At 51.3% G+C, this 24,364-nt stretch overlaps 1 protein-coding gene across 1 annotated transcript in view; it reads left to right on the forward strand.

Moving 5' to 3' along the window:
- The window catches only part of Pepd (peptidase D), a 133,876-nt gene that overhangs the window by 96,863 nt on the left and 12,649 nt on the right, over positions 1-24,364 (forward strand). The window contains exons 10-12 of the mRNA XM_021200673.2: positions 13,570-13,638; positions 14,260-14,337; positions 23,916-24,064. Coding sequence (XP_021056332.1) covers positions 13,570-13,638; positions 14,260-14,337; positions 23,916-24,064 — 296 coding nt within the window. The remainder of the gene's footprint in view (positions 1-13,569; positions 13,639-14,259; positions 14,338-23,915; positions 24,065-24,364) is intronic.

The raw sequence follows: 24,364 nt of genomic DNA on the forward strand, positions 1-24,364 counted from the left end.
CTCACTCTGTAGACCAGGCTGGCCTCGAACTCAGAAATCCGCCTGCCTCTGCCTCCCAAGTGCTGGGATTAAAGGTTTGTGCCACCACACCCGGCAAAGATCTGGCTTTGTGTGTACATATGTGTGTGTCAGCAGGGTTTTGTGCACCACATGTGTATAGCTGCCCCTGGAGGCCAGAAGGGGGCAGCAGATCCTGGACCTAGACTTACAGGCAGCTGTGAGCCTCTCCATAGGAATGTTAGGAACTGAACTCAGGCCTCTGCAAAAACAGTTCTCTTAACCACTGAGCCACATACCTCTCCAGCTCCTCATAAAGACCTTAAAACTCTTATTTTAAATTTTATTTTTGTGTTTGTTTGTTTGTTTGTTTTTTCATAACAGAGCTTCCCTGTATAGCTCCAGCTGTCTTGGAACTCATTCTGTAGACCAGGCTAGCCTCTAACCCAGAGATCTGCCTGCCTCTGTCTCCTGAGTGCTAAGGTTAGAGGTGTGCACCACCACTGCCACTGCCAATCTAAAAGAAAACCTTTTATCTCTATCTTAAGTATAATTTTCCAATTTGGCAAGTATCAGCTTAAAAGTAAATTCCCAGAGTAAATTGGGAAGAAAATGGCCTCTGGATTGGGTCAGGTCACATCATCTCCCTACACAGTGCAGGCTTTCTGTTTCCCAGACATCATGTGGCCTGAGTTTCTCTGGGTGATTCCTGTTCCGGGGCAGGGGTGGGGTTGGGTGGGAGAAGGGAGGCACTTTTAGAGATGACTAGTGGGGTCTGTTCAGTTGTGAGCAGACGTTGACTCCAGCCAGAATCAGGTAGAGAACCATCAGCAAGCAGCATTCCCTTCTTCCTGTGGGGCCATCCAAAGCTGGGGCTCTCCTGCTCAGATAGCCTGGCCCCAGATGGATGCTCTGACCTAGAATTTCCCACCTGACCCATATACTATGGGCTTGGAGCTTCTGCCTCCTGTGTGTCACCTGACCACTGTCACATGTGTCACTCTGAAAATCATAAATAAATAAATAAATAAATAAATAAATAAATAAATAAGAGAGTTAGTGTGTGCTGTGCCAGCTATATGGGGAGAGGGTGCTCCTCCTGCAAGTCCTAATGAGAGCAGGAGACAGTCACTGCACTTAAGCACAGACAAGTGATGGAGGGGATGAGTGCACATGCACGCACGCGCACGCGCACACACACACGTGTGTGTGTGTGTGTGTGTGTGTGTGTGTGTGTGTAAAGAATTCATCTTTTAACCAGATGATGATCTGTGAGGCCAATTTGTGAGAGAAAGCAAACAGGAGCAGTTATGGTTTGAATCTGAAACTTCATGTTTTAGATGTGCTGCCAAGGGGACACATTGGAAGGCTGTAGAACCTTTAGGATGTAGGTCTAGCTGGGGTCAGTAGGTCAATTGGGGTATCCTTGGAAGAGTCTATTTGCCCCTGGCTCCTGCCTACTTGGTCTGCTTCCTGGTCCACAGCCATGTGACCAAGCCTCAACTTCAACCCCTGCCACCATACCACACCCCCTCCCTTCCCTCCATGACAGGCCAAAGCTCTCAAGACATGGTCCAGAGGAGCCAGCCTACCTCAGCTGTTTGTCAGGTGTGTGGACACAGCAACACTAAGATGACTAGCTGGGCCCTCCCATAGAACCTTACTTAGTCCAGTAAATTAAGGGCTGGCTGAGAAAGTAGGTAGGGAAACAGAAGCCTGCCCATCTCTCTCTCTCTCTCTCTCTCTCTCTCTCTCTCTCTCTCTCTCTCTCTCTCTCTCACNCACACACACACACACACACACACACACACACACACACAAAGGGATAGTTTATATAATCACAGGGATAAGAAAGAGAAATCTTAAATATGATGCCAAAGGAAAAGGCCGTAAAGAAAAAAGTCAACACCAGACCAATAAAAATGTAAATGATCTGTCCAGAAATACCATAAAGAAGATTAAAGAGCAGAGGAGAGAATGTTACATGGATGAGAGGCCACACCGCTGCCTAGAACCTTCCATATATAAATCCCGTAAGGATCAATAAGAAGATGAACATCCACATTTTTCAAAAGGGAACAAACCATTCAGAAGGGAAGAAATACGAGGTCTAAGCATTTCAAATTCATCGGTTTATTAGTAAAGTACCTGGTGTTTTGCCTGCCAGATGCCCAATCCTGTGGGCAGACAGGCCCCAAGGTGCGGTGCTGCTAAGGACCTTGAGAGTCTTTTCTGAGTGTCCAGGGAACTAGTCACAGAACACTCTCTGAGGCTAAACATGTATCCAGTAATGCATGTATCCAGTAATTCCATGGCTATGCCTGGAGACCATGCCAGGGAAAAGGCACATGGCCAGGGGGTTGTAACCCCATAGGAAAAACAACAATATCAACCAACCAGACCCGCCAGAGTTCCCAGGGACTAAACCATCAGCAAAGGAATACACATGGCTCCAGCTGCATATGTAGCAGAGGATGGCCTTGCCAGGCATCAATGGGAAGAGAGGTCCTTGGTCCTATGAAGGCTCCATAGATGCCCCAGTGTAGGGGAATCAAGGGTGGGAGTCGGTGGGTGGATGGAGGAACACCCTTATAGAAGCAGGGAGAGGGAGGATGGGATAGGGGGCTTCTGGGAGGGGGGAAAACTGGGAAAGGGGATAACATTTGAAATGTAAATAAAAAAAATATCCAATAAAAAATAAAAAGAAAAAGGAAAAGGAAAGAAAAGAAATGAAAAGAAAAGAAAAGGACATGGCCAGGAGTGTCCATCATAACCCAGGTGGAAGTAAGCTAGATATCTGACAGCATGTGGCTGGTGTGTAAATCATAAGCTGCATACTGCCAGCTCGACTTATTCACAGTTAGTTATTCAGTCTCTCTTCAGAAATGTAGCTCAAACATCGTGTGTGCCAAGCACTATATGGGGTCAGACTGCAGTGAACAAAACATAAACCCCAGCCCATAGCAGATGAGGGAGGATGGATGGATGGATGGTTGGTTGGGTAGGTGGGTGGGTGGGTAGGTAGGTGGGTGGATGGATAGATGGCTGGGCAGACAAATGGTAAGCAGATGTGTATGTGAAGATTAAAGCAGAAACCAAATACTCTTTACCCAGTCTCAGGACTGGCCTCCCTGGGTACAAGTCAGTAGAAATCATTCCTAGAGGGCTGGAGAGATGGCTCAGCAGTTAAGATATCTGACTACTCAGAGGTCCTGAGTTCAATTCCCCAGCAAACACATGATTGCTCACAACCATCTGTAACAGGGTCCGATGCACTCTTCTGGTGTGTCTGAAGACAGGGACAGTGTACTCATATAAATAAAAATAAATATTCTTTAAAGAGAAAGAGAGAAGAAAGAAGGAAGGAAGGAAAGAAAAGACAAGAAAAAAGAAAAGAGAAATAAATCATTCCTAGAGAAGGCAAGAATCCACACCGTGGATTTCTAAGTGAGCCTGCTCTCTGCAGAGACTGGGCATACCCAGTGGTGCAGAGGCATGAGGTTGCCTGGCAATATCAGGAACAAGAAGGAAAACTAAGAAAATGAAAGCAACTAGGGCATCGAGGTGGGCTGTAAATGTTGGGTTTAAGCAGAGGAGTCCTGTGATATCCTCAAGGAGATGAGCAGGAAGGTCACCAGTGACCAGACAAGAGGGCAGGCTGCCTGCAGGGGAGAAGCAGGGGCAGTGTGGAGAAACGGTCGGTCCTAGGCACGCAGCATTCAGAGTGGAACCGGCATAGACATGGGATTCCTGACAAGGAGCAGAGTTTTGAAAGCCTTGGGTACTCAGCCGGAGCAGGCAGGCTATTTGTCTGTAGACCTGCCTGGATCGGCTCCCTCCCTGCACAGGTGGGAAGTGGGGGAAAAATCAGAGGCTCCATGCATGTGGCCACCTGGAAAACCTCTTCGTCTTTCTCTATTAGAGCTGAACTCACACAGGACCCTGTGACGTCATACCTCTATTCCCAGATGTCAGCTTAACAGAGAAGCATGTACAAGGGTCCCAAAAGACCAGATGGCTTCTGCAGTAGCAGCATTCATAATGGCTGTGCCGTGGGAGCAGCCTCAAGGCCCACTGCTAGAGTGGAAAATACACTGGGCTCTACTCAGCCAGTGAGACCTAACCACGACAGTTGTTTTTAAAGGTGTATTTATTTTTATCTTATGTGTTAGAGGGTTTTGCCTGCATGTATGCATGTGTGCCACATGTGTGCCTAGTGGCCATGGAGACTGGAAGATCCCTTGGAACTATAATTATGGATGGTTGTGAGTTACCAAGTGTGTGCTAAGAACTAAAACCAGATCCTTTTATGCAAGGGTAGGCAGTGCTCTTAACCACTGCACCATCTCTCTCTCTGGCCCCAGTGATTACTTTTTAAAGTGTGTGTGTGTGTGCATGTAATGGGTAATAGCATGTATGCCTACATGTAAATTCGGCTATACATGTGCAGTGCCTCAGGTGTATAGGTCAGAGGACAACCTTGGATGTCAGTCCTAGCTGTGTTGGTACAGTGTCCCTGTTGTTTCTGATGTACACACCAGGCTCTCTGGCCCTTGGGTTTCCTGGGGTTCTTTCTCCATATCCTGTCTCCCTGTAGGAGTGCAGGGATTATGCACATTCCTGGCTTTTGTGTGGGTTCTGGGACACTAGCTCAGGCCTTCTGTGTGGATGGCAAGGAATTTCATCTGCTGAGCTGTGGCTTTAGCCCTCTGGTGGTTAATCTTGACTGTCAACTGGGTTGAATGAACAAAACTGCAGATCTGTGAAGCCCACCTCTAGGTCTATCTGTGATGGTGTGACTAGAAACAGTCAGATCACCAGGCCTCCATCCCAACCAGTGCTCCGGTCTCTTGAAGCTGTCATAATGTGTCACTTTGCTGGGAGGCGGTGAGAGATGGGATGGGGGCCAACTTGGAGGAAGTACTCACTGGGGCAGCATCTTGCCCTGGCCTCTTCCTGTGTGCTCTTTCTCTTTCCCGTCCACAGTGAAAACACTCCTGAGCCCTACCTGCCAACCTCCACCATGATGTTCTGCCCCAGTCATGGGACTAAGCAACCAAAATAACCCCTTCAGCACTTACAGTGCGTCTGTCACGTGGTTAAGTTCCAGTGATTCCAAAGCAGCAGTAAAATGCTGGTGTGACGGACAGACAGACAGACAGACAGGAGCACCTGCCACCCACGCATCTCATACTCAGGACTCTGGGTGGTAAGAGACACCAGACACTAAGGAGAACATGCCGCCTGTGCCTACTTACAGCAAGCTCAAAAACCGACAAGCCCAATCTGCAGTGTCAGGAGTCAGGCCACGAGTGGGCAGGAGGGGCTGGCGAGGGGGGGGGCACTTATGTGGTACCAGTTCATTATGCTGCCTCCTTAGGATCTGAATCCTGCCTGCATCGATGTCATATTTCAGTAAAACACTTGACAGCTAATTATATTTTAAACCTGTGTTTATGCATTTTAAAAGTGCCTAGAAGGATGTTCCAAATATTTAATAGAGGTTATCACTGGCTGATGGGGCAGTTGACAGAATCTCACTGTGAAGTGTTTGTCAGGCTGAGCTCTCTATGTAGCCAGGCTGACCTCGAACTCACAGAACTCTGCCTGCCTCAGCCTCCTGAGTGCTGAGAGTGAAGGTGTGCCACCATGGCAAACAATGTGTACAAGTTTTAACGAGGTTTATTTTTAGTTAATGTGTGTGGGTGTTTTCACTGCATGTATTGCAAGTAGACCAGATGCTGGAGGCCAGAAGAAGGCTTCAGAAACCCGTGGGATGGGAGCTACAGATGTGAACTGACACATGGGTGCTGGGGACTGAACCCACATTCTCTGGAAGAGCAAGTGCGCCTAGCCGTAGAGCCATCTCTTCAGCCCCCACTGTGCATAATTTGTCTAAAAGTTAGGAATATCTTAATTTCTAAGATTGTGTGTGTGTGTGTGTGTGAGAGAGAGAGAGAGAGAGAGAGAGAGAGAGAGAGAGAGAGAGAGAGAGAGAGAATACGAATGGAGAATTTTAGTAGTCTACTGCAGCCAGGGCTTTGACAAATTAAAGCAACACGTTGAGCTCAGTTTGGCATATTTTTTTTCTTCTTCCAATAACTGATATGGACAAAGTCAGAAACTCAGCTTAATCAAGCATGTCAAGAATAAAGGGGATGATTTGTTAATTGAATGTCATGTTATGTCCTCAGTTATGCTTAATAGAAGATAGGCAATTTAGAATTCCCAATTATCCAATTAAAATGCTAATTATCCCATACCTTGATAAGGCCTTTCCATGAGGGGAGCTGCTGCACAGTCGCTGCTCACCTTCCTGCCTGCCGCCATGACCACTGCAGACTCCGCTGCTGCCCTTGCCTCTGGTTAGTGAGTCTGGTCCTCTGGGGTTCCCGTATCCCAGCATCCTCTCTCCGAGCACCAGCTGCTGCTTGGCACCAGCCACCTGGTGCCTCTTCCTCCCAGGCTGGGTGGAGCTGAAAGTCCTTGCAGACCCTGTGCACAGATGCAGAGGGTGTTATCATAGCACCCTCTGCCACCAGGATTTATGCAACACAAAGCCCTTCCCTGCATGATCTCAATCAGTCTTCCCAGGATGGATGTGCAAAAGGTGCCATCCCAACCCACACATCTGACGGGCCTGAGGCTTTGGAAAGCATTCAAATCTGAAACTCTACAGACACCAAGCCGGAACCCACTGGCCTCCATCCTTCCATGATAGGGCCTTAGATCACAAGTGTCGGGGTTAATGTCCATGAGGGTTTCTCCAGAGACAGTTATCAGAGGGAAGAAGACCCATCCTGACTGTGGATAGCACTGTCCCATGGGCTGGTGTTCTAGATGGAAAAAAGAAAAAAGCCAGGTCAATGCTAAGATTTGTGAATGAGCTAGCTCACACCCCTGCTGCCACCATGATGAACTACACCCTCACATCTGAGGCAAAATAAGCTCTTCCTTCCTGTTGCTGCTTCTTATCGGGTGTTTGGTCACAGAAGCAAGAGAGGTAGCCAATGCACAGAGCTACCCTACCCATCAGGAGCAGAGACGTTAGGACAAATGGCTGAGGATGGTCTATGCAGGCCCAAGACGTCCTACCCACACCCTGTGGTAAGATTGGCAGGACCTCTGTGAAGTTAAGCTAGGAAGGCATCTCCCCAGTCAAGTCCTCTTGACTAGTACTAGGGCAGGGTTGGCGGGAGGAAGGATTATAGAGTTTTGGGGAGCACCAGAATGAAGGAGAGACTGATAGAGGCAAAGATGCCACCATCATTGTTGCAGCTCGCCTGTGGCTAATGATGCCACGTTGGTGCAGGCTGTGCTGTGATGCTGTCAGGCCCTCTGCTAGTAATGCTCTGCTGGCTTTAACCTAAGGCTTTATGCCAGGCCCTTCTCGCAACATGCTAGGAAACCCATTTGATCATTTAAAACACACACAGAGCCATGTCTGTCCCTAGCCTTCTCTAGGTCTGTCCCAGTGTCTGTGCATGCATGTGCCCAGTGCTAGATGCCCACAGATTTTCCATTTCTTACAGGAGAGGGATCTACCCTGTGAGCTCCCCTTAATACCTCAGAACAGGTAGGCAAGCATGTTGTATACATGGTGCTCATCGTGTGTCAATCACCAATCCATGTATTCTGCTGATTAAGCCAGAGGAAGTGGGATACCACTATCCCATTTTTCACAAATGAGACTGGGGCCCATCAGGCACACATAGGTGACAAGTGGCAGATTGGGGGCTTAGTGTCTGAGTCATGACTTAGCAGAGCTCCAGGAGGCAGTATGTGCATGTTGTTCATCAAAAAACTGAGGACAAGTGACTTAGGGTGGGACGGGACTCCTCAAGCCACACAGTTTTCCTCCTCTCGGCTTCACAGCCAATGCCCAGAGTACTCACTCTCCTTAGCCTTTCTGCGTGGCCTTGTGGCCTGCATCTCCCTGGCTGTCTTCCCTCCCAGGAGCCTGATCATGCCATTCTCTGTATCTTGATGTCCATCAAAGACCAGCCTGGGGGATGGTGTAGCCAGAGATACCTCCTTAAGCTGCCTCTGCTCACCTCCAAGGCCCCAACCTCAAGAGCCACCAGTCTTGGTTAAAAAACAAAACAAAACAAAAAAACCTCAGCTGACTTTTGCTATTAGGGCATGCCTTCTGCTGTTCGCTTAATCAGCTGGTGCATTTTTTAGGACTGCTTATCCTGTTCAAGAACTAGAGCAGGGCCACGTGCCCAGAGAGGCAGGCCCAGAATGCTCTCCCTGGGGACACGGTCTGTACAGACATGGGCCTGGGCACTTGCTGGGTTTTGCCCCATTAGTCATCTCCAGACACTGACAAATGGCCCTGAGTCCATTCTGTCACTGTAGTGACTCCATCCACCTTGTTATTCACTGTGCAGATTCTCCCAGGTTACCTTAGGCTCTTATTTATGCCTGGATACAATGCAACTCTTACCTGAGGCTGGCTTGGGAAAAATTATGGCAAAGGTATTGGAGGAATGGCCAAGCAGACAGGAGCCTCAGGAGCCCAGGCAGTAGGGATGTGTGGGCAGGTGGGTAGCTGGCACATTGGCAGCCCCTTTGACTTCAGAAAGTCCCTTGGTCAGCACTCTAGTCAGTGTGCCTGTCTTAGTCACTGTCCTACTGCTGTGAAGAGACACCACAGCAAAGGGAGCTCTCCTACGAGAAAGCATTGAATTGGGGTTTGCCTACTATTTCAGAGATTCCCAGGGTCCATTATCCTGGGAAGCATGGCGGTGTGCAGACAGGCTCTGGAGCAGTAGCTGAGAGCTACACCCTGATCTGTAGGCAGAGTGAGAGTCTGGGCCTGGCTTGGGCTTTTGGTCCCATGCTTCCAGAAGAGCAGTGGGATCTAGCACCATCCCTGTACTGTGTGCAAATCACAGAGTTACAGAAGAAAAACAGGTTTTCCCAGATCTGTCGTGCTGTCTGTCATCCTCTAGTGGGGAGACTGGTCATTTCCAGTTATTTCCATTCTGTCCATTTGTTTGGTTTTTTTTTTTTTCCAGAGTTTCTCTGTGTAACAGTACTGGCTGTCCTAGAGTTTGCTTGGTAGACCAGTCTGACCTTGAACTCACAGAGATCCACTTGCCTCTGCCCCCCAAGTGCTAGAATTAAAGCCACTGATACCTGGCTTCATGTTGTCCTTTTAGGTGTTACTTATACCCTATGTGTTTAAGGTTTCAGGCATTGTTTTTAGAAATCCTTGGGTCAGGGAAGGTCTCAACCTGCTGTTTGTTGTATATGAAAATTTTGTATGCATTGGTCATTTTGGGTATGTGAGTTCATAGTGGGTGTGGGGTGTGGTGGGTGTGTTATTCCACAGTGGTTGTAGGGGTGTATGATGGGAGTGTGAGTCTATAGTATGTGGTGGGGGGGCATGATGCATTTGTGCTGAGTGTATAATGGTAGGACATGATAGGTCTGTGAGTTCATAGTTGTGGGGTCTAATATGTATTTATTGTATAAGAGCATCACGGTGTGTATATGGCCTATGCCACGTACTCTTGTGGTATCTAGAGTATGATGTGTATAGCATGTGTGGTGGGTATTTGTGTGCCGTGGGCAAGTTACTGTATACATGTGATATGTGTGTGATGTGCATATGTGAGAACTGAACTGTGGTTTGTCTATGGCATATGTGATATGTGTGAATGCTGTGTGTGGCATGTATAAGACGAGTATAAAAGCCCGTGCTGTGCATGTGTGTATGGGGTGTGTGAGTGTGATGTGTGTGACGTGCTGGGGTCCTGAGACTGACAGATGTGTATATAGGGCCTATGCTATGACGGTATCTTTAGTCCTTGGCTGGCACTCTTGAGGCTGTGCAGTTTGGATTCGTGTGCCCTCCTGCTAACAACTCCACTGTCACCATCAAAGGCTTGAGTATTTTGTTTACACCCTGCTTGAGGGTTTCTAAACCCCAGAGGTCATTGTCATTTGGACAGGGAAACCAGGACACATGCGCCTGCATTTGAATCCTGAGGTGCCTGTGCCCTGCAAAGCCCAACAGGCTACACACTCTGTTACTTGGTAGCTTCACGCCCTGCCTGTGTGTGCGTCACCAGGCAGGCCCAGCTTGATGTGTGGATGACCTCTCAGATCTAAGCCTCTGCCTCTCGTGTGCCCACATGGCACTTCAGCTGTGGCTTCCCGGTCCCCAGGCTGACTGGCCTGTGTGCCTTGCTTTTTGCCTCCTGTGCTGTTTCACGCTGCACCTCTGTGTGGGAGGCTGGAAAGTTTCTGGCAGCAACTCTCCATCAATTCACATACTGCACTAACGTAGGGGCAGCTGGCACCCTATGGCAAATTGCGACCATGGACTTGGGCCCCTCAGCAGTTGCCTTCCCATTGCTAAGTTAGCCAGACCCCTCCTTCTCTGCCTTCCAGTTGACCTATTTTCCATGAAGCTGCAGAGAGACCTTTTAGAATTGTCCTGGCATATGATGTGGGGGTCAGACTGCTTCACTCCCTGGCCCGTGCTTGCTCATCCCATCTCTGCCTGCTGAGCTCAGACCAAGCTGCACGGAGCCTTGCATTGTTCCACGTGGCAACTGTGGCTCAGTTCAAAGCACTTGCCCCTTACAAATCATAAGCACATCATCACCTCACAGGCCCCTGCCTCACCCTTACTTTCCTTAGAACTTGGGCACCTTTACACACCACAGCCCAGGCTAGAAGCCTACAGAAAATGTGGTGGCCACTTAGTCTACGTATTATCACCTCTAAACCATCCATGTGTCCTTGTTCTTCTGTCCGAAAAAAATTAAAAATCCAAACACCAAGTAGTGGAGTGCTGGCCTCACATGTGTAGGGCTGGGTCTTGCACTGGCTGTTTTCCTATGACCGTGACGGAAGAGCTGACTGGAGCAGCCTAAGGGAGGAAGGCTTGGGTTTGGCTCACAGTGCAGGGACCATCAGCCCATTGTGGCAGAAAAGGCCTGCAATGGAAACAGCTCCGGCTGTGGCCTCAGGAGGGTTGGACAGCATCCCTCTCATCTTGGGGGATCAGCAGGTGGAGAACTGGACTCAGGGAGGGGTGGGTTACCTCAGGCCCACTCCCAGTTAGCCTGTGTCCACCAGCAGGCCCCATGTTCCCAAGGTTCCATGAACTCCCAAAATACCAGCAGCAGCTAGCTACCACGCGTCCAGTGTGAAGAACAGCAGACTCACTTTAGGGTGAGTGCTCTGTGTGGGGGTGATTCTCCTGGAACTCCGTCTTGTGGGAATGTGGAGTCATACATGAGGCTGGAAGATGGCCACTGTTGGGCTGAGGCTTACCGTTGAAAAGTGGGTCTTCCTTACCTGTCTGTTAGACACTACTATAAACCATACCTTGCACTGGGCATTGCCTTTCTCTTCCACAGAAGCCAAGGATACAAGGAAAGCTGGTTGTCTCTGCTGAGATGAGGCCCCAGGCTCCGTCTGGTGAAATACGTTTGCTGCCCATACATGTATGCCAGGGGCAAGCCAGACAATCCCAGTAGCACCTGCGGTCATGTGTAGGCCATCTGTCTCCACCCCTGTGAAAATGGCCATGTGGTCCCCTGATGTTTGTGAAAGAACCAAGTCACTGAAAGCTGAGGAGCACTGAATCACCACGGGTGTCTTAGAGGCGTGCCAGACAGAGGGAGCTATTTCTGAGGCTCCCTCTGCAGCTCAGAGATTTGTAGCAGGAGACTGACTGCCCGGGCAGGTGGAGTCCTCTCTGGCTAAGGTCTAACTGCTTGGCCTAGATGCTCCCATTGTGACTATGAGACCAGCTAAGGGAAGGAGTGAGTGTCTCCCCACCTCCCCACAGCTCCTCAAATCCTTTGTGTTGAGGAAACATTTCACTTGTAAGACACCCAATTATCCTGGGAGGTTTTTCAAGGCAAGTCTGAAAGCCGATCGAATCCAGTGGAACCGTTTCTGCATAACAACTACTTAATACCCAATCATAACAATTACACATAATTTGTGTTTACGGTTAAGATTAAACTCCTCCACGCAGACACTTTCCAAAACAGCCTAGAACGTGCAGGGCAGGCAGGGCTGCCTCTCAGTGTGCCCGGGGGCTGCCTTTGGCACTCTGCAGGTGACAGTAGGCGGGATAAGACCACCTTGGCTTGCTTGTTGGGACAGGGTTGAGTCAGGGACCAGTAGGGAGAATATACTGGATCCTCTGGGATGGAGTGAAGGCAGCTCTCCACGGTCATCCCCTTAGCAGCTAGTTCTGCAGAGGCTGAGCCTGTGGCCTAATGCTGAGGTCCAAGGCGGGGGGGGGGGGGGGGCTGAGGGGGGGATTCCAAAGCTCTGGGCAGTGCAGCCTCCCTAGGATTCAGTTTTCTTTATTAAAAAAAAAAAAAAAAGTCAGGCTGGTGGAGGTTGCCTTTAGTCTCAGCACTCAGGAGGTAGAGACAGGAAGATCTCTGTGAGTTCAAGGCCAGCCTGGTCTAGAGTTCCAGACTAGCCAAGATTTCAGAGTGGGGACTTGTCAAGGTGGTAGGAGAGGGTTATTTTTATTTGTATGTATGTGTATGAGTTTTTTGCCCGCCTGCATGTATGTATGTGTGCCATAGGCATGCCTGGTGCCCGTGGTGGTCAGATGAAGGTGACTGTCTCCTGAAGCTGATGTTTCCGACAGCTTTGAGCCTTCTGTTGTGGATACTGGAATTGCACTGTGAAGCCAGAGATTGCTGCTCAGGCTGTCTTCCCTCCGGCCCAGCTTTCTGATGTTTGTTCTTGGTTGGTTGGTTTTGGATTGTTGAAGACAGGATTTTGACATGTATCCCAAGCTTGTCATAGCAATCCTCTACCTCAGTGTCCCAGGGGCTGGGATTACAGGTATATGCCACCATGTGCACTGGGAGTTCAGCCTTCTGATGTGACAGGTCTGGTCCATCCTCATCTGGACAGCCTCCTGAGGAGGCAGCTCACTGCTCCTCCCCCAACACATGTGTTCTCATTGCTGAGCTTTGTAGAAGGCTGGACCACCTCCTGCCCTCCTCGTCACTATGCACACTATAATGATAGCCCACTCTCCCAAAGGCAGGCCTTGACACTGGGGTCAGGGTCATCCATCCTTTCAGCCTGCGCTGTTGGGCCTACATATGTAAGGTATGAGTATTTCCCGAAGCCCAGCTGGCTTATTGCTTTCTCAAGCAGGAACCTCCTCACCTCCCTGGAGATTGCCCTGCCTTGCCCACTCGCACCAGCCCTGCCACCCCATCTGTTGGCAGCCCAGGATAACACACTGGGTCATGCTGCTCCTTAGCCGTGCTCACAGATTCACAGTGAGACCCCTCCAGCGTGACAGAAGTGTGTCCCTCATCCCAGCATGTCTCCCAAGAGTCAAGCGCCAATGTTCTGCTTGCCCAGGAGTCCTGACAGTGTCTCTGTCAAGTTCCCCAGCAAGGATCTGTGTCCCAGAGCCAGCCTCTGCTCACACTCACTGGGGAACTCCAGCCTTCTCGGTGGTGCAGCAGAAGCAGGTCCATGTAGGGGATCTTCATTCAAAGAGCAAGGCTGTATTGACTCCAGTAACAGCCCACCATGTGTCTCTCTCTCTCTCCACAGCCTGTTCCAGCATTATTGTTACTCTAGGGGTGGCATGCGCCACACCTCTTACACCTGTATCTGCTGCAGGTAAGTCTTGGGCAGTGGGGAGCTCTGTCCTTCCAGCCTGGTCCCTGTGCTGCCTGGACAGAAGCTGGCACTCTTGCTGATGCGAGTGAGCATCCTTGCGCATGAATAATACATCCGAGCATCTCAGTCCTTGGAAATGTGCTTCTCTGGTGGATAGAGAGAAAAATCATTATTTCTACTTTTATGATTCTTGAGACTCCCGAATGGAGCCATAAATATTACACCCAGGTGCCCCCTCCCACCACACACACACACACACACACACACACACAGATAGACTTATAAGTTCTTCCTAAAGGGTAGCTCATTAGGGTAGCAGCATGGGACAGGGAACAAGAAGCCACTGGCCCTGGATAGGACAAAGATGTTCCAGAGACCGCCAGCACCCTTCCTGTGAGACCTCCCTGCCTTCATCCCTTCTCCAGGCCCGTGCCTCTGATCTTTGCATGCGCTGCCTGCACCCTCAGCCCAGAAGGCAGCTGTCAGACCCAAGAAACTGCTCCCAGCTTTCTGTCAGGCAGGAACACCACGTTCCTTTCCTCCTGGCTGTGGGCCTGGTCCAGCCTCCAGGGCCTGCTGGGTACCAGTGAGCTCTTAACTACCCTCTGTGGCTCTTTACAGCGGTGAGAACGCGGCCGTGCTGCACTATGGCCATGCCGGGGCCCCCAATGACCGGACGATCAAGGATGGAGATATTTGGTAAGCGAGGCTGAGCTGCCGTCACCCCACTGTGCACGTGAATAGCCAGGACAGAGGTAGATGCTCCACATCTGGGTCACCCAGAGGCCTCTGGGCCCCTGTCCCAAGAGGGTTAGTTACAGCAAAGCCTTGGGTCCAGACTTCTCTGCTATAGCTGTCAGCCTGAATGCCAAGTTCTCCGGGCCTAAGACCTGCACCCTATAAACAAACACCGTGAGGCAGAGTGCCAACAAGATTTCAAGTAGTTTCCTGTGGAGTTGTGAAGGGGGTGGGGGACCTCTTTTTTACTATCCCCAGCTTCTTCCAAGCTGTGCTTCCAACCATTAAGTTCCCTGTATTTGGTACTCCCCACCCTAAAACCTGTTATCCTTAACCACCAGGCTCCTCACCACACGCAGCCATTGCTTCGGCTCTGCCATACCCTCAGTTCCGCACAAGGCCACTTAGGGCAGATGTGGGCAGAGCATACCAGAATGCCATCCTTGGGTTTGGAGGGATCTGTACTCACTGATACTGCTGTTCCTAATGGTCACTCCATGATCACCACCAGACAGTGACCAGGGCTGGGTCCAGCCATGCCAGGCTGCTAAGCCATGCTGGGCTGCTAAGGCCCTTGAAGTCTGGAGCTTGCTCACAAGCTATACAACCTCTTGCCTTAGCCATCAGATGTGCTGTGAGCATCAGCTGACCAGAAGGGCTCCTGTCCTACCTGGTTCTTAAACGTCTGTTTCTGTTTTGTTTTATTTTATTGATAGAAGGTCTATCTAGAGCTGACTAAGAACTTAGCAATCCTGCCTCTACCTCCAGGTCCTGGGATTACAGGCATAAACCACCCTGCCTGGCTGGTTCTTAGACGTTGCTTGGGCTCCTTAGCAGTGGCACAGCCTACTCTTGGGATGGCTGGGGGTGCCCTGCTGTACCATCAGTTTCCTTCTCAGCCACTTGCTACACTCATCCCCCAGCCTTGGCTTCCTGTGATAGCTGTTCACTGTGTGGCTTTGGCCCTGCTGCAGGTCATGGGAGCCCATGTCTACCTAGGGGGAGCACAGTGCATGGACAGACAGCTAATGAACTGCAGAGATCGACTCCATGCTTTGAGTAGTGACTACCAAATAGGAGAGAGATAAGCACTCAGTCCCAGGGCCCATGCTGGCACATGACTAGCCAGTCTGCCCACAAGCAAGTTCAAGCCCAGCTTCCTGTAAGGAAAACTTCATCTCTCTCTGCCTTAGTTGACATATCTATGAGTGGAGATAACATACATACGTCAGGACTTCCCATAATAGTGGCAGAAAGGGTATATGAGGAGCAGGCTGATAAAGACATCTTCCTGGGGCCCAAGCCAATAAGCCAAGTGGGATCCAGGAAGAGAGACCTGAGGAACCCTAGACACCAGCTTTTAGGACTGCCAGTGGTTGCCACCCCATCCCCTCCATGACTACAACAGGACCTCAGAGTGAGTCTCCCTGGCTTGCCTAGCAGCACAAGTCCACAAAAGCAGATGTCTGCATGGAACCTCAGAATAGGCCTGTGTTTAGGCCTGAGAGCTGTGTATGAGCTGCCTCCAGGCAGCAGGCTCAACTGGGTGCTGGGTGGGGCTGGGGTAGCTGAGACACAGCAGAGTGCTGGGCGCATGCATGGTCATAGGGATTGGGGACAGGGTTGGCTACCTCAGATTTGACTCAGCATTGACAAGGCCACCCGGTCTCTTCAGGCTCTGTGATTGCCCCAGGCTTCCCCTCTCTGACCTCTTCCACCTCACCCAGGCCTCATGGCACCTCCTGGTACCTGGGGCCTTAAACACGTTTGGCAAATACTCTAGTGTTGAGCCATACCCACTGCCAGCCCTCTTCTCACTTGTTATTTTGGGACAGTCTTACTAAGTCTTCTAGTCTAGGGACTTGAAGTTTCAATCCTCCTGCCTCTGTCTCTAAGGAGCTGACACTTTGACCCGTACCACAAATTCCCACTGCTTTTCCAAGAGTTTTCTGATGTTCTCTGACTCTGGCCTGTGTGGCTAGGACCAGAGGACAGGGTGCTAGAACCCAGTCCTGGGGCAGAGGCTGAGGTCCCTGCCATCCCCGAGGAGCTCTAGTTGGAGCCCACCTTGGCCATGAATTTGACTCTTCCTGAGTTCAGCACACCCCAGAGGAAGCAGCTACTCCACTTTCTACTTTATGTGTCCAAAAGGGGATTCTTGCCCTGCAAAAGGCCAGCCCTATCTGCATTTCTGGGAATTCCGCTGGGAATCCGAGAGATGGGCAGGGGCCAGCCAGGGCCTACATACTGTGGGCCTCTACATGGCCCTGCTGCTGTGACCTCAGCCCTCAAGGGCAGCATGTGGCACCTGCATCTCCTGATACAGCTGTGGACAGGAGTGATCTGAGGAAACCCAGGGACGTTCATGCCAAACTCAAATTGGTGATTTTGTTTTTCTAGTGCTAACTTTGAAATGTAGCCAGTGGAATCATTATGAGTTTATTATAGTCAATTTATTATGCAGCATTTAGAACATGTTTTGTTGATTACTGCTACTGCCAGATTGCTGGCGGCATTTATAATCCATTGTTTTATTGAAATTGATCTGCCAAGCACCTAGCGCATTTGGTAAATAATAAATCACACTGTTATCCTAACATAAAGCCACGATACTTCATCATAAGGTAGGGGACCAGAATATATGTATAAACTGGAGGCTTCCCCAAAGTTGAGTGCCCCCTGGGACAGGGCATGTGTTCCAGGCACCAAGCACAGGGATGGGCTCTGGGTTCTACCTGGCTTTTGACAAGCAAGCTATGTTAACAGTAATGGAGCTCTTTGGGGAGTCGGAGCTGGTTCAGAGCTGTGAGGGGGAGGTGCTAAGTGGCAGCCCCTTCACTCTCTTTCAGTCCAGGAGTGAGTGCACCTACGCTTCTCAGGATATGCCACAGAAGTGCACCAGGAGCCAAGAGCTCCTCCCTCCCACCTCAGCTTCTCTATCTGTCGGGGGGGGGGGTGGGGGGGTCCTAGATCACCTGGCTCCAAGGGCTCAGAGTCATGAAAGCTGGGGCAGAACTGCAAAGCCAGGGCGGCTGGGCTGCTTCCTGCTCTCGGTGTCTCTGAAGGGCATTTTCCAGCGCTGGGTCAGGGCAGAACACAAATCGGGCCTACTTTATTTGGACAATTATTTTTAACAGTTAACTAGAGTCTCACACTGTAGCCCAGGCTGGCCTTAATTTATACCAGGACCTCCTCCACCCCACCATGGCCTCCCAAGTGCTCAGATTACAGGCATGCACCACTGTGTCTGCTCATGTAAACCTTAGGTGGAGCTGAGAGTCAGCTAAGGCCACTTAGCTGTGGGCCACAGTCATCACGCATGAGGTCTAGATGTTGCCCAGGCTGGTCTGTGCTGCAGATCAAGTTTGTCAGCCAAGAGCTTCAGGCCATCCCACATCCCAGCCAGTAGCTCCCAGGTCTCTTCCTGTTTCTCTGGGCCAGATCCCATGCCCAGCTGCTGGGTAGATCTAGGGAAGGCATGGGAATATGTGTGGCTTCAGAGTCCGGGCCTCTCGTCAGCTCAGTCAGAGCCATGAGGCCTATACATGGCCTGTAGCTGCTGTTAAGCCTCTCCCGAGTTTTCCTGTTGGCTCCCAGAGCTGTGTCCCTGGAGTTCCCCCTGAACCCACTGGTCAGGTCACCTCCTGCATGAAACATCGGCTGCATTTTGTTTTCTTTTTCAAGGCAAGCAGGCAGGGCTTTGATGACCCAGCTTGCCAAGTGTGGCAGTCTGTTGGTTGGTGCTTCCAGCTAGTTCATATAAATGATGGTGTTGACAAGATCACAGGAGGCCCTTCCTGAGTGGGAGGCCACAGAAGATGCTTCACATTGCCTCTAGCTCCAGGCAAGTGGCTGCGAACACATCTGGCCTAGAGAAGCAGGGAAGGAGCCATGGCCCACTGGCTCTGGGTAAGGAGTGGTCCTCAGATCCCCTCTGAGCCCTCCCACAGCCAGCTCAGACTATAGGCATCTAAGCCCACAAACAAAGGCTGCACCTTGTCCAAAGGCAAAAGTACCAACTGCACCTAAGCCCACCAGGAAGCAGGGCATCCCAGGTTGAGCCACTCCTGTGCAAGACTCTCCCACCTGCTTCTCCTGGCTCCTATGCAAGCTCACCCCAAACGGCAGATGATGTCTTCTCAGTGGGGGCTCTGATTTGGGAAGCAGGTGGGACATGTTTCCTCAGCTGCCTGCCACACTATAAGAGGTGCCATGCCCTGTCTCCAAACCCATTAGAGCACATGTGCGCCAGGTCTGGCTGATGGTGTACAGGGCTTTCCAGCACTGGCCAGAAGAGGGCAGTGTAGCTTCAGGACTCGGCCAGGTCTTCTGGGTTGTGCTTTGTTGTGCTAACCTGGGTGTGTGAGGTGGGCCTGCAGTCCACCTAGGAACAGGCCTTTCCTAGCTCTGCACTGAACAGCTTGCCAGTGCCTCTTCCCTACCCATCCATCCCTGCTGTGGCCTCCGGCCTCTTCAGTCTCCCTGCTCTGGGAATGGCCATGTCCAGAGAAATGAAGGTAGTTTCATCCCAGTTAGTACTTAAGGGCCCCCAGAACTGTACCGCTGTCCCTCCATCTGGGTCACAGCTGGAGCCAGGGTGTCATCCTGGCTGTCTTGCTATTGCCATCACAGACGAGCCCATTCTCAGCCCAGGGCTGCAGATAACAAGGGCTTTAGCAAGACCCTGCATCTCTTGAGCCCTGCATTGGATAAATGATTGTGCCTGTTCTAGTTGTGTGTTAGACTGCCAATTGTGGTCCCAGGCAGAGTGAATCTTTGCCCGGGGCTAACGCTGCTGCAGAGGGCTGGGAGTAAAGGGGTGTGGTGGTGGTCGTGGTGGTGGTGGTAGTAGGTAGGGGGAGGAGGAGGAGAATCCAAGGTTCATCTTCTCTGTGCCTAGTATTCCAGTAGACTTTAGAGAATGCCATCCAGGGCTAGCTGCCTGCTGCCAGGCTCAACTCCTGTCCCCTCCCCCAGCCTTGTTATTTCCAAAGGGATGCTTGGTGACCACTAGGGGGCCCCTCCCAAAGCTTTTCCTAGGGGGAAAATAAGCCAGCCTTTGGGTGAGAGAGTTCTGCAAACACAAGGCCCTGTCTGTCTGGATGAGTTGGCCAAGGCCTTCAGTGTCCCATCCCAGAAAACTGTTAGCCTTCAAACTAGGGCTCATATTTGTAGATATGCCTCCTGACAATAAGCAGAGGCTCTTCCCACCTGCTTTCTGTCCCTTCTGTTTAGTTTGTCACTGTTTTGTGGCCTCACCCACTCCATTGACGTCGCAATCCATGGTTAAGAAGTGCTAGTCTAGACAGTGCTCACAGACATCACAAGACACTGGTCACCCAAAAAGTGAAATGAAGCATGTGCTGTCTGCGTGATAATGACTGCTAGCCTCCTCCTTCCCCCTCCCCCCACCCACTACAGCTACTGCCCTGGTGCCCAACCCTGGGCCCATAGGGCTGAGGCAGGCAGCAGCTGAGTGCCTGCCTCTGGTCCAGGCCACAGTATGGTGCTCTCCATGGGTCTTGGCCTGGCACCAGTGCTCTGCATCTCTGTGACAGCTCTTAGAGGGCAGTGCTAGTTCTCTGCAAACATAGGAGGACCCCAGCATTGAGCTGTTCTCATTAGAGTCTACACTGGAGGGTTGGGGATAGGGACATGCTGCTGGCACGGGGGACCATGCCTGCCTACCTAGTCCCTGAGGAGCACCTGGCCCAGGGGCTCTATAGGAAGAGGTTCCCTCCATGGGTCTACCTGTAACCAAGGGGAGCATTTGAGGGATGGCTCTGCTGTTTCCGCTGCCGCTGCTGCCCGCCACCACCGCCGGCCATCCCTGAGGACTGGCATGCACAGAGGCCTGGAGGGGAACTTGAGGTGGGCAGCTGACCTGTGAACCAGAGAGACTGGTGCCCACTGTGGCCAGCCTGGGGCACATACACTGCTGCAGAGACAAAGTGACCAGCTGCCTTCCTTACTATCCCCTGCTGAGGACTGGGTAGATGAGTGTATTTTCTGCTGTTCAGAACCCCACCCCTCTCCCTCCAGCCTGGGATGCAGACTGAGAAATCTGCACAAAGCAAGCATGCTTAACACATGTGCATGTAAGATGTCAGTCTTGGGTGAGAAGCAGCTGAGTGTGTGCTGCATGCTAAGATTAAAATGAAGCTACAAGCCGAGTACAAAGTGGCCCTTGTATAAACATTGCCGAGGTTCCCTTGGAGCCCTCCTGCCTGTGGGCTGGCTGGTCCCTGCACAGGGCCTAAGGGAGTTAAGCAGGACCTGGATAGGGTCTGGGTGGGCCAGTGGTGGCAGGTAGCCCAGGCCTGGAGCTGCCCCATGAAGAGCCAACAGAAGACAGAACGTTCATCCCAGCCAGAACCATAGCCATAGGAACACATGTGGGGAAGAGACGCCAGCACATTGCTTGAAGACATGTCATCTCCCAGATGTCTCAGATTATCACACAGACCCACTCAGCTAGTGATGGAGGTGTCCCTGGTGGGTGTCCCTACACAGCCAGGAAGGGGAGATCTTGCATTCTCGATTGAGCCAAGAGTGACTGAATTCTCTATCATAGTACTGCATGGAAAGGGCAGGCGCAATAGACAGAACGCTGGAGGGAGGTGATTTATAAAAGTGATGGCTTTCTTCCCTGGATTCCAAATGGCTTGAATTGGAATCACTTATGCATGGAAAAGCACTGAGGGAGGATTTAAAAACAGTAAACAACAACAGAAAAAAGGCAGAAAATATGGGGAACTGAGAACACAAAAATAGACTCAAGCCCGTGCCCAAGCGTCGCAGGGCAGGATGGAGCTGGCTGGCTGGGCGTGCACTTCCTTCTCCCGAAAGTGGATGAAGTTAACAAAAAAAAAAAAAAAAATAGAGTTGAAGTCTTTAGAAGCTGGAGGAGAAAGCCTGGCCGGCTGAAGGCATCAGGCACCCACCATCTTACCTCTGTTCTAGGGTAGGTTTAGAGAGCTCAGTTGAGTCTGCTGTGCCCCCAGAGAATCTTGTTTGTCACATTCTAGATGACTCTAGCATTTCGTGTCATCTTGTGAGCTTCCTGGTTTTTAAAAATAGCTCATTTCTGTTTTTCCTTTAGACCAGCACCAGCAGACTCTTCTTCCCCAGGGGCGATTGCAGGTCACCCTTTATGTGGCACCTCCCAGGCATGAGTGTCCCCACGTGCCTGGCCCTGTCCTGTCTGCCCAGGCAGTTTATTTTCAGGTGATCTGAATCCATCAAAGCATGAAGCATTGTCATCCAAAAAGCCCACATACAAGTGTTGTTTCCTCCAGCAACACAAGACTGGGACCCCATGTATCTCGCTGCAGCCTGCTCTGCCCAAGAGCCCTAACATACCTGCAGCTTGCAAGAGACACAGTCCCATGCCAAAGATGGGGAAATGAGGTCCCAAAGGTTGACTGGCCGAGTCAACACAAGGTAACTGAGATGTTCACCTTCCTCAGCTGAGGGCTTTGCTGTGAGGCTGAGCGCACCTGCACAGGAGTAAACCTGCAGGCAGCGTCAGGCTCTAAGGTCCACAGTACACCCCAGGAAGCAGATGCCTGGGTGTCTCCAGTGCCTCAGGTTTCCTGGCCCTCTTGTAACTAAGTTGGGTGGGTCCTCCTGAAGTGAGGCCCAGGTGCCTTGAATCTACACTACACAGGGTCCCCTCCCCGCCCCGCCCCGCCCCGCCCCGAGACTTTGACCAAGTCAAAGTCCCCAGTATGCTGGGGAGTGGTGGAGGGTGGCTCCCCAGGGATCACCAGAGGTACTATCTATGCTTGCCTTCCCTACTGTTGACCCCGTTTATGGTGTTTTGCAACCAGAAGAGTCAGGAGATTAAGAAGTGCTTCATTGAGGACTTTGGATTCTAGTATGGCGTCCAAGCATACTGGGCATGAGAGTTTTTTCTTTAAAATCAGCTGCCATGCAATAGCCAGTGCTGTCTGGCAAACCATGTGGCTGGAATCCAGGTTCTACATGCAGGACAAAGGACCCACCCCGCTCCCTTGCTCTGTCTCTCAATACTAGCACACTGGCAGCTTCTGGAATGTTTGTGGTTACCATTAGAGTGGAATTTGGGTGAGAGGCTCTCATAAAGGAAGCCAGATATGCCCTGGGCTCAGACTGGCCAGCATGTGTGTGGCTGCAGCTGGATATGCCCACTACTACCCCACCAGCGCCAGCACACTGAGCAGAGCTGGCCTCCACTGATGCAGGAAGACTGGGTCATGGACCCTCAAGCCAGTTTCATTGGGATTAATGTCATGACCCGCCTGTGAGTGCTACAGGGGGATGGGTTGGGAAGGGGCACCTTGTGTATACATCCTTTTGCCTTAGTCACTCTGACATTCTGAGGTGACCCTTGCCATAGGAGACTGGCCCATGTACTGAAAGCCAGGCCTGGACCCACACGCCTCCTTTTGCTCTATCCTAGATGCTGCACAGGGTAGGATTCTCTGTCCACAATGTTGAGCCCCATGACCTGTTAGATGGGCTCTGCTGTACCAGGAGCCATCACACAGTGTCCAGAGTGGTACCTCCATTCTCCTGACCCAGCAGGCCTGGCTGTTTTCCACCATTGTCCAGCCTCTACTGGCTCAGAGTCTCTGGACCTCTGCTTCCTCTCCTACAAGACCTCTTTGCCATCTCAGCCTGCACAGCCACACACCTGGGGATCATGTGGCAGCACCCTCCATCCAGGCCCCAGGAAAGCAGTGTTAACTGATGCTCTCTCTGTGCCCCTCTCTTGGGCACTGGTGAGACATGTGTTCTGAGCAGGGGGAGGATAGTACCAGGCAGTAGTAGAGCAGAGCAGAGGCACCAACCACTTGCTGGTTCTTCCCAAGCTGGTGCAGCTCAACCCACTGACAAATATGGCAAATGTATCCTGGGCACAAGCAAGGTCTCCACCTTGAGAGAGGCTCTAGACAAGCTCCTATGGAAGGCAGTTGGCATGTGGGAATCTGAAGACCTGGGCATCCTTCTGTGAGTCCTCTGCTATTCTGAATGGGTCTCCACGGCTAAGGCTGCTAAGGCCATGCTTCTCCTTTAGCTTTCCCTGGACAGGCTGAGCCAGCCTCCCTTGCTCTTTCCCTCACTCTCCTCTTCCCATCCTTCTTTCCTTCTGTGGTTCTGGAGGCTGAGCCTCGGATCTCATGTGTGCTAGGCTAGCACAATCTACTAAGCAACATCTCCCGTGCTTTTTCTACCTTTTTCGGGGGGGGGGGTGTCTCACAACATTTCCAGGCTAGCTTCAAACTTACTCTGTAGCCCAGGCAGATCTTAAAGTTGTTTCCCCGCCCCCTGCCTAGGACTTGCTCTGCAGACTAGGCTGGCCCTGAACTCAGGGATCCTCCCCTGCTTGGCCTCCTGGGTGTTGGGATTAAAGTCACGTGTCACCATCAGTCACATCTGATGAGGCGACCTCAGCTCCCTGCTACAGCCAGGCCCCAGCAGAAAGAGTGAAAGGGGTGTGTGGGTTGGCACCTCTGGACACCTGCGACCTGCCTCACAATGCCCTGTCCCCACAGCCTGTTCGACATGGGTGGAGAGTACTACTGCTTTGCTTCTGACATCACCTGCTCCTTCCCTGCCAATGGCAAGTTCACAGAGGACCAGAAGGCCATCTACGAAGCAGTGCTCAGGAGCTGCAGAACTGTCATGAGCACTATGAAGCCAGGTGAGGGGCAGGCGAGCCAGCTGAGGACCTGGCTGGTAGATGAGGGGACGGAACTTAGACCGCAGGAAGCAGATCCTGAAGTCTGCATCTATTCCACATGCTCGGCCAGTTAGATTCCAGGTGGTGTGACATCCCCAAAACACCCTAAGGGCACAGGGTTGCCCACCAGCCAAGGAAGAGAGCTGAATCTGGAAGTTCAACCCCTGGTGACCCCATGTCTGATCAAGTCACATCTCCATCTACATCCCTCCACCCACACTGGTCATTGGAACGTCATCATGCCCCTTGCTTTATCCCCAG

The sequence above is a fragment of the Mus pahari genome, chromosome 1, assembly GCF_900095145.1.
Source record: "Mus pahari chromosome 1, PAHARI_EIJ_v1.1, whole genome shotgun sequence".
NCBI lineage: Eukaryota > Metazoa > Chordata > Mammalia > Rodentia > Muridae > Mus > Mus pahari.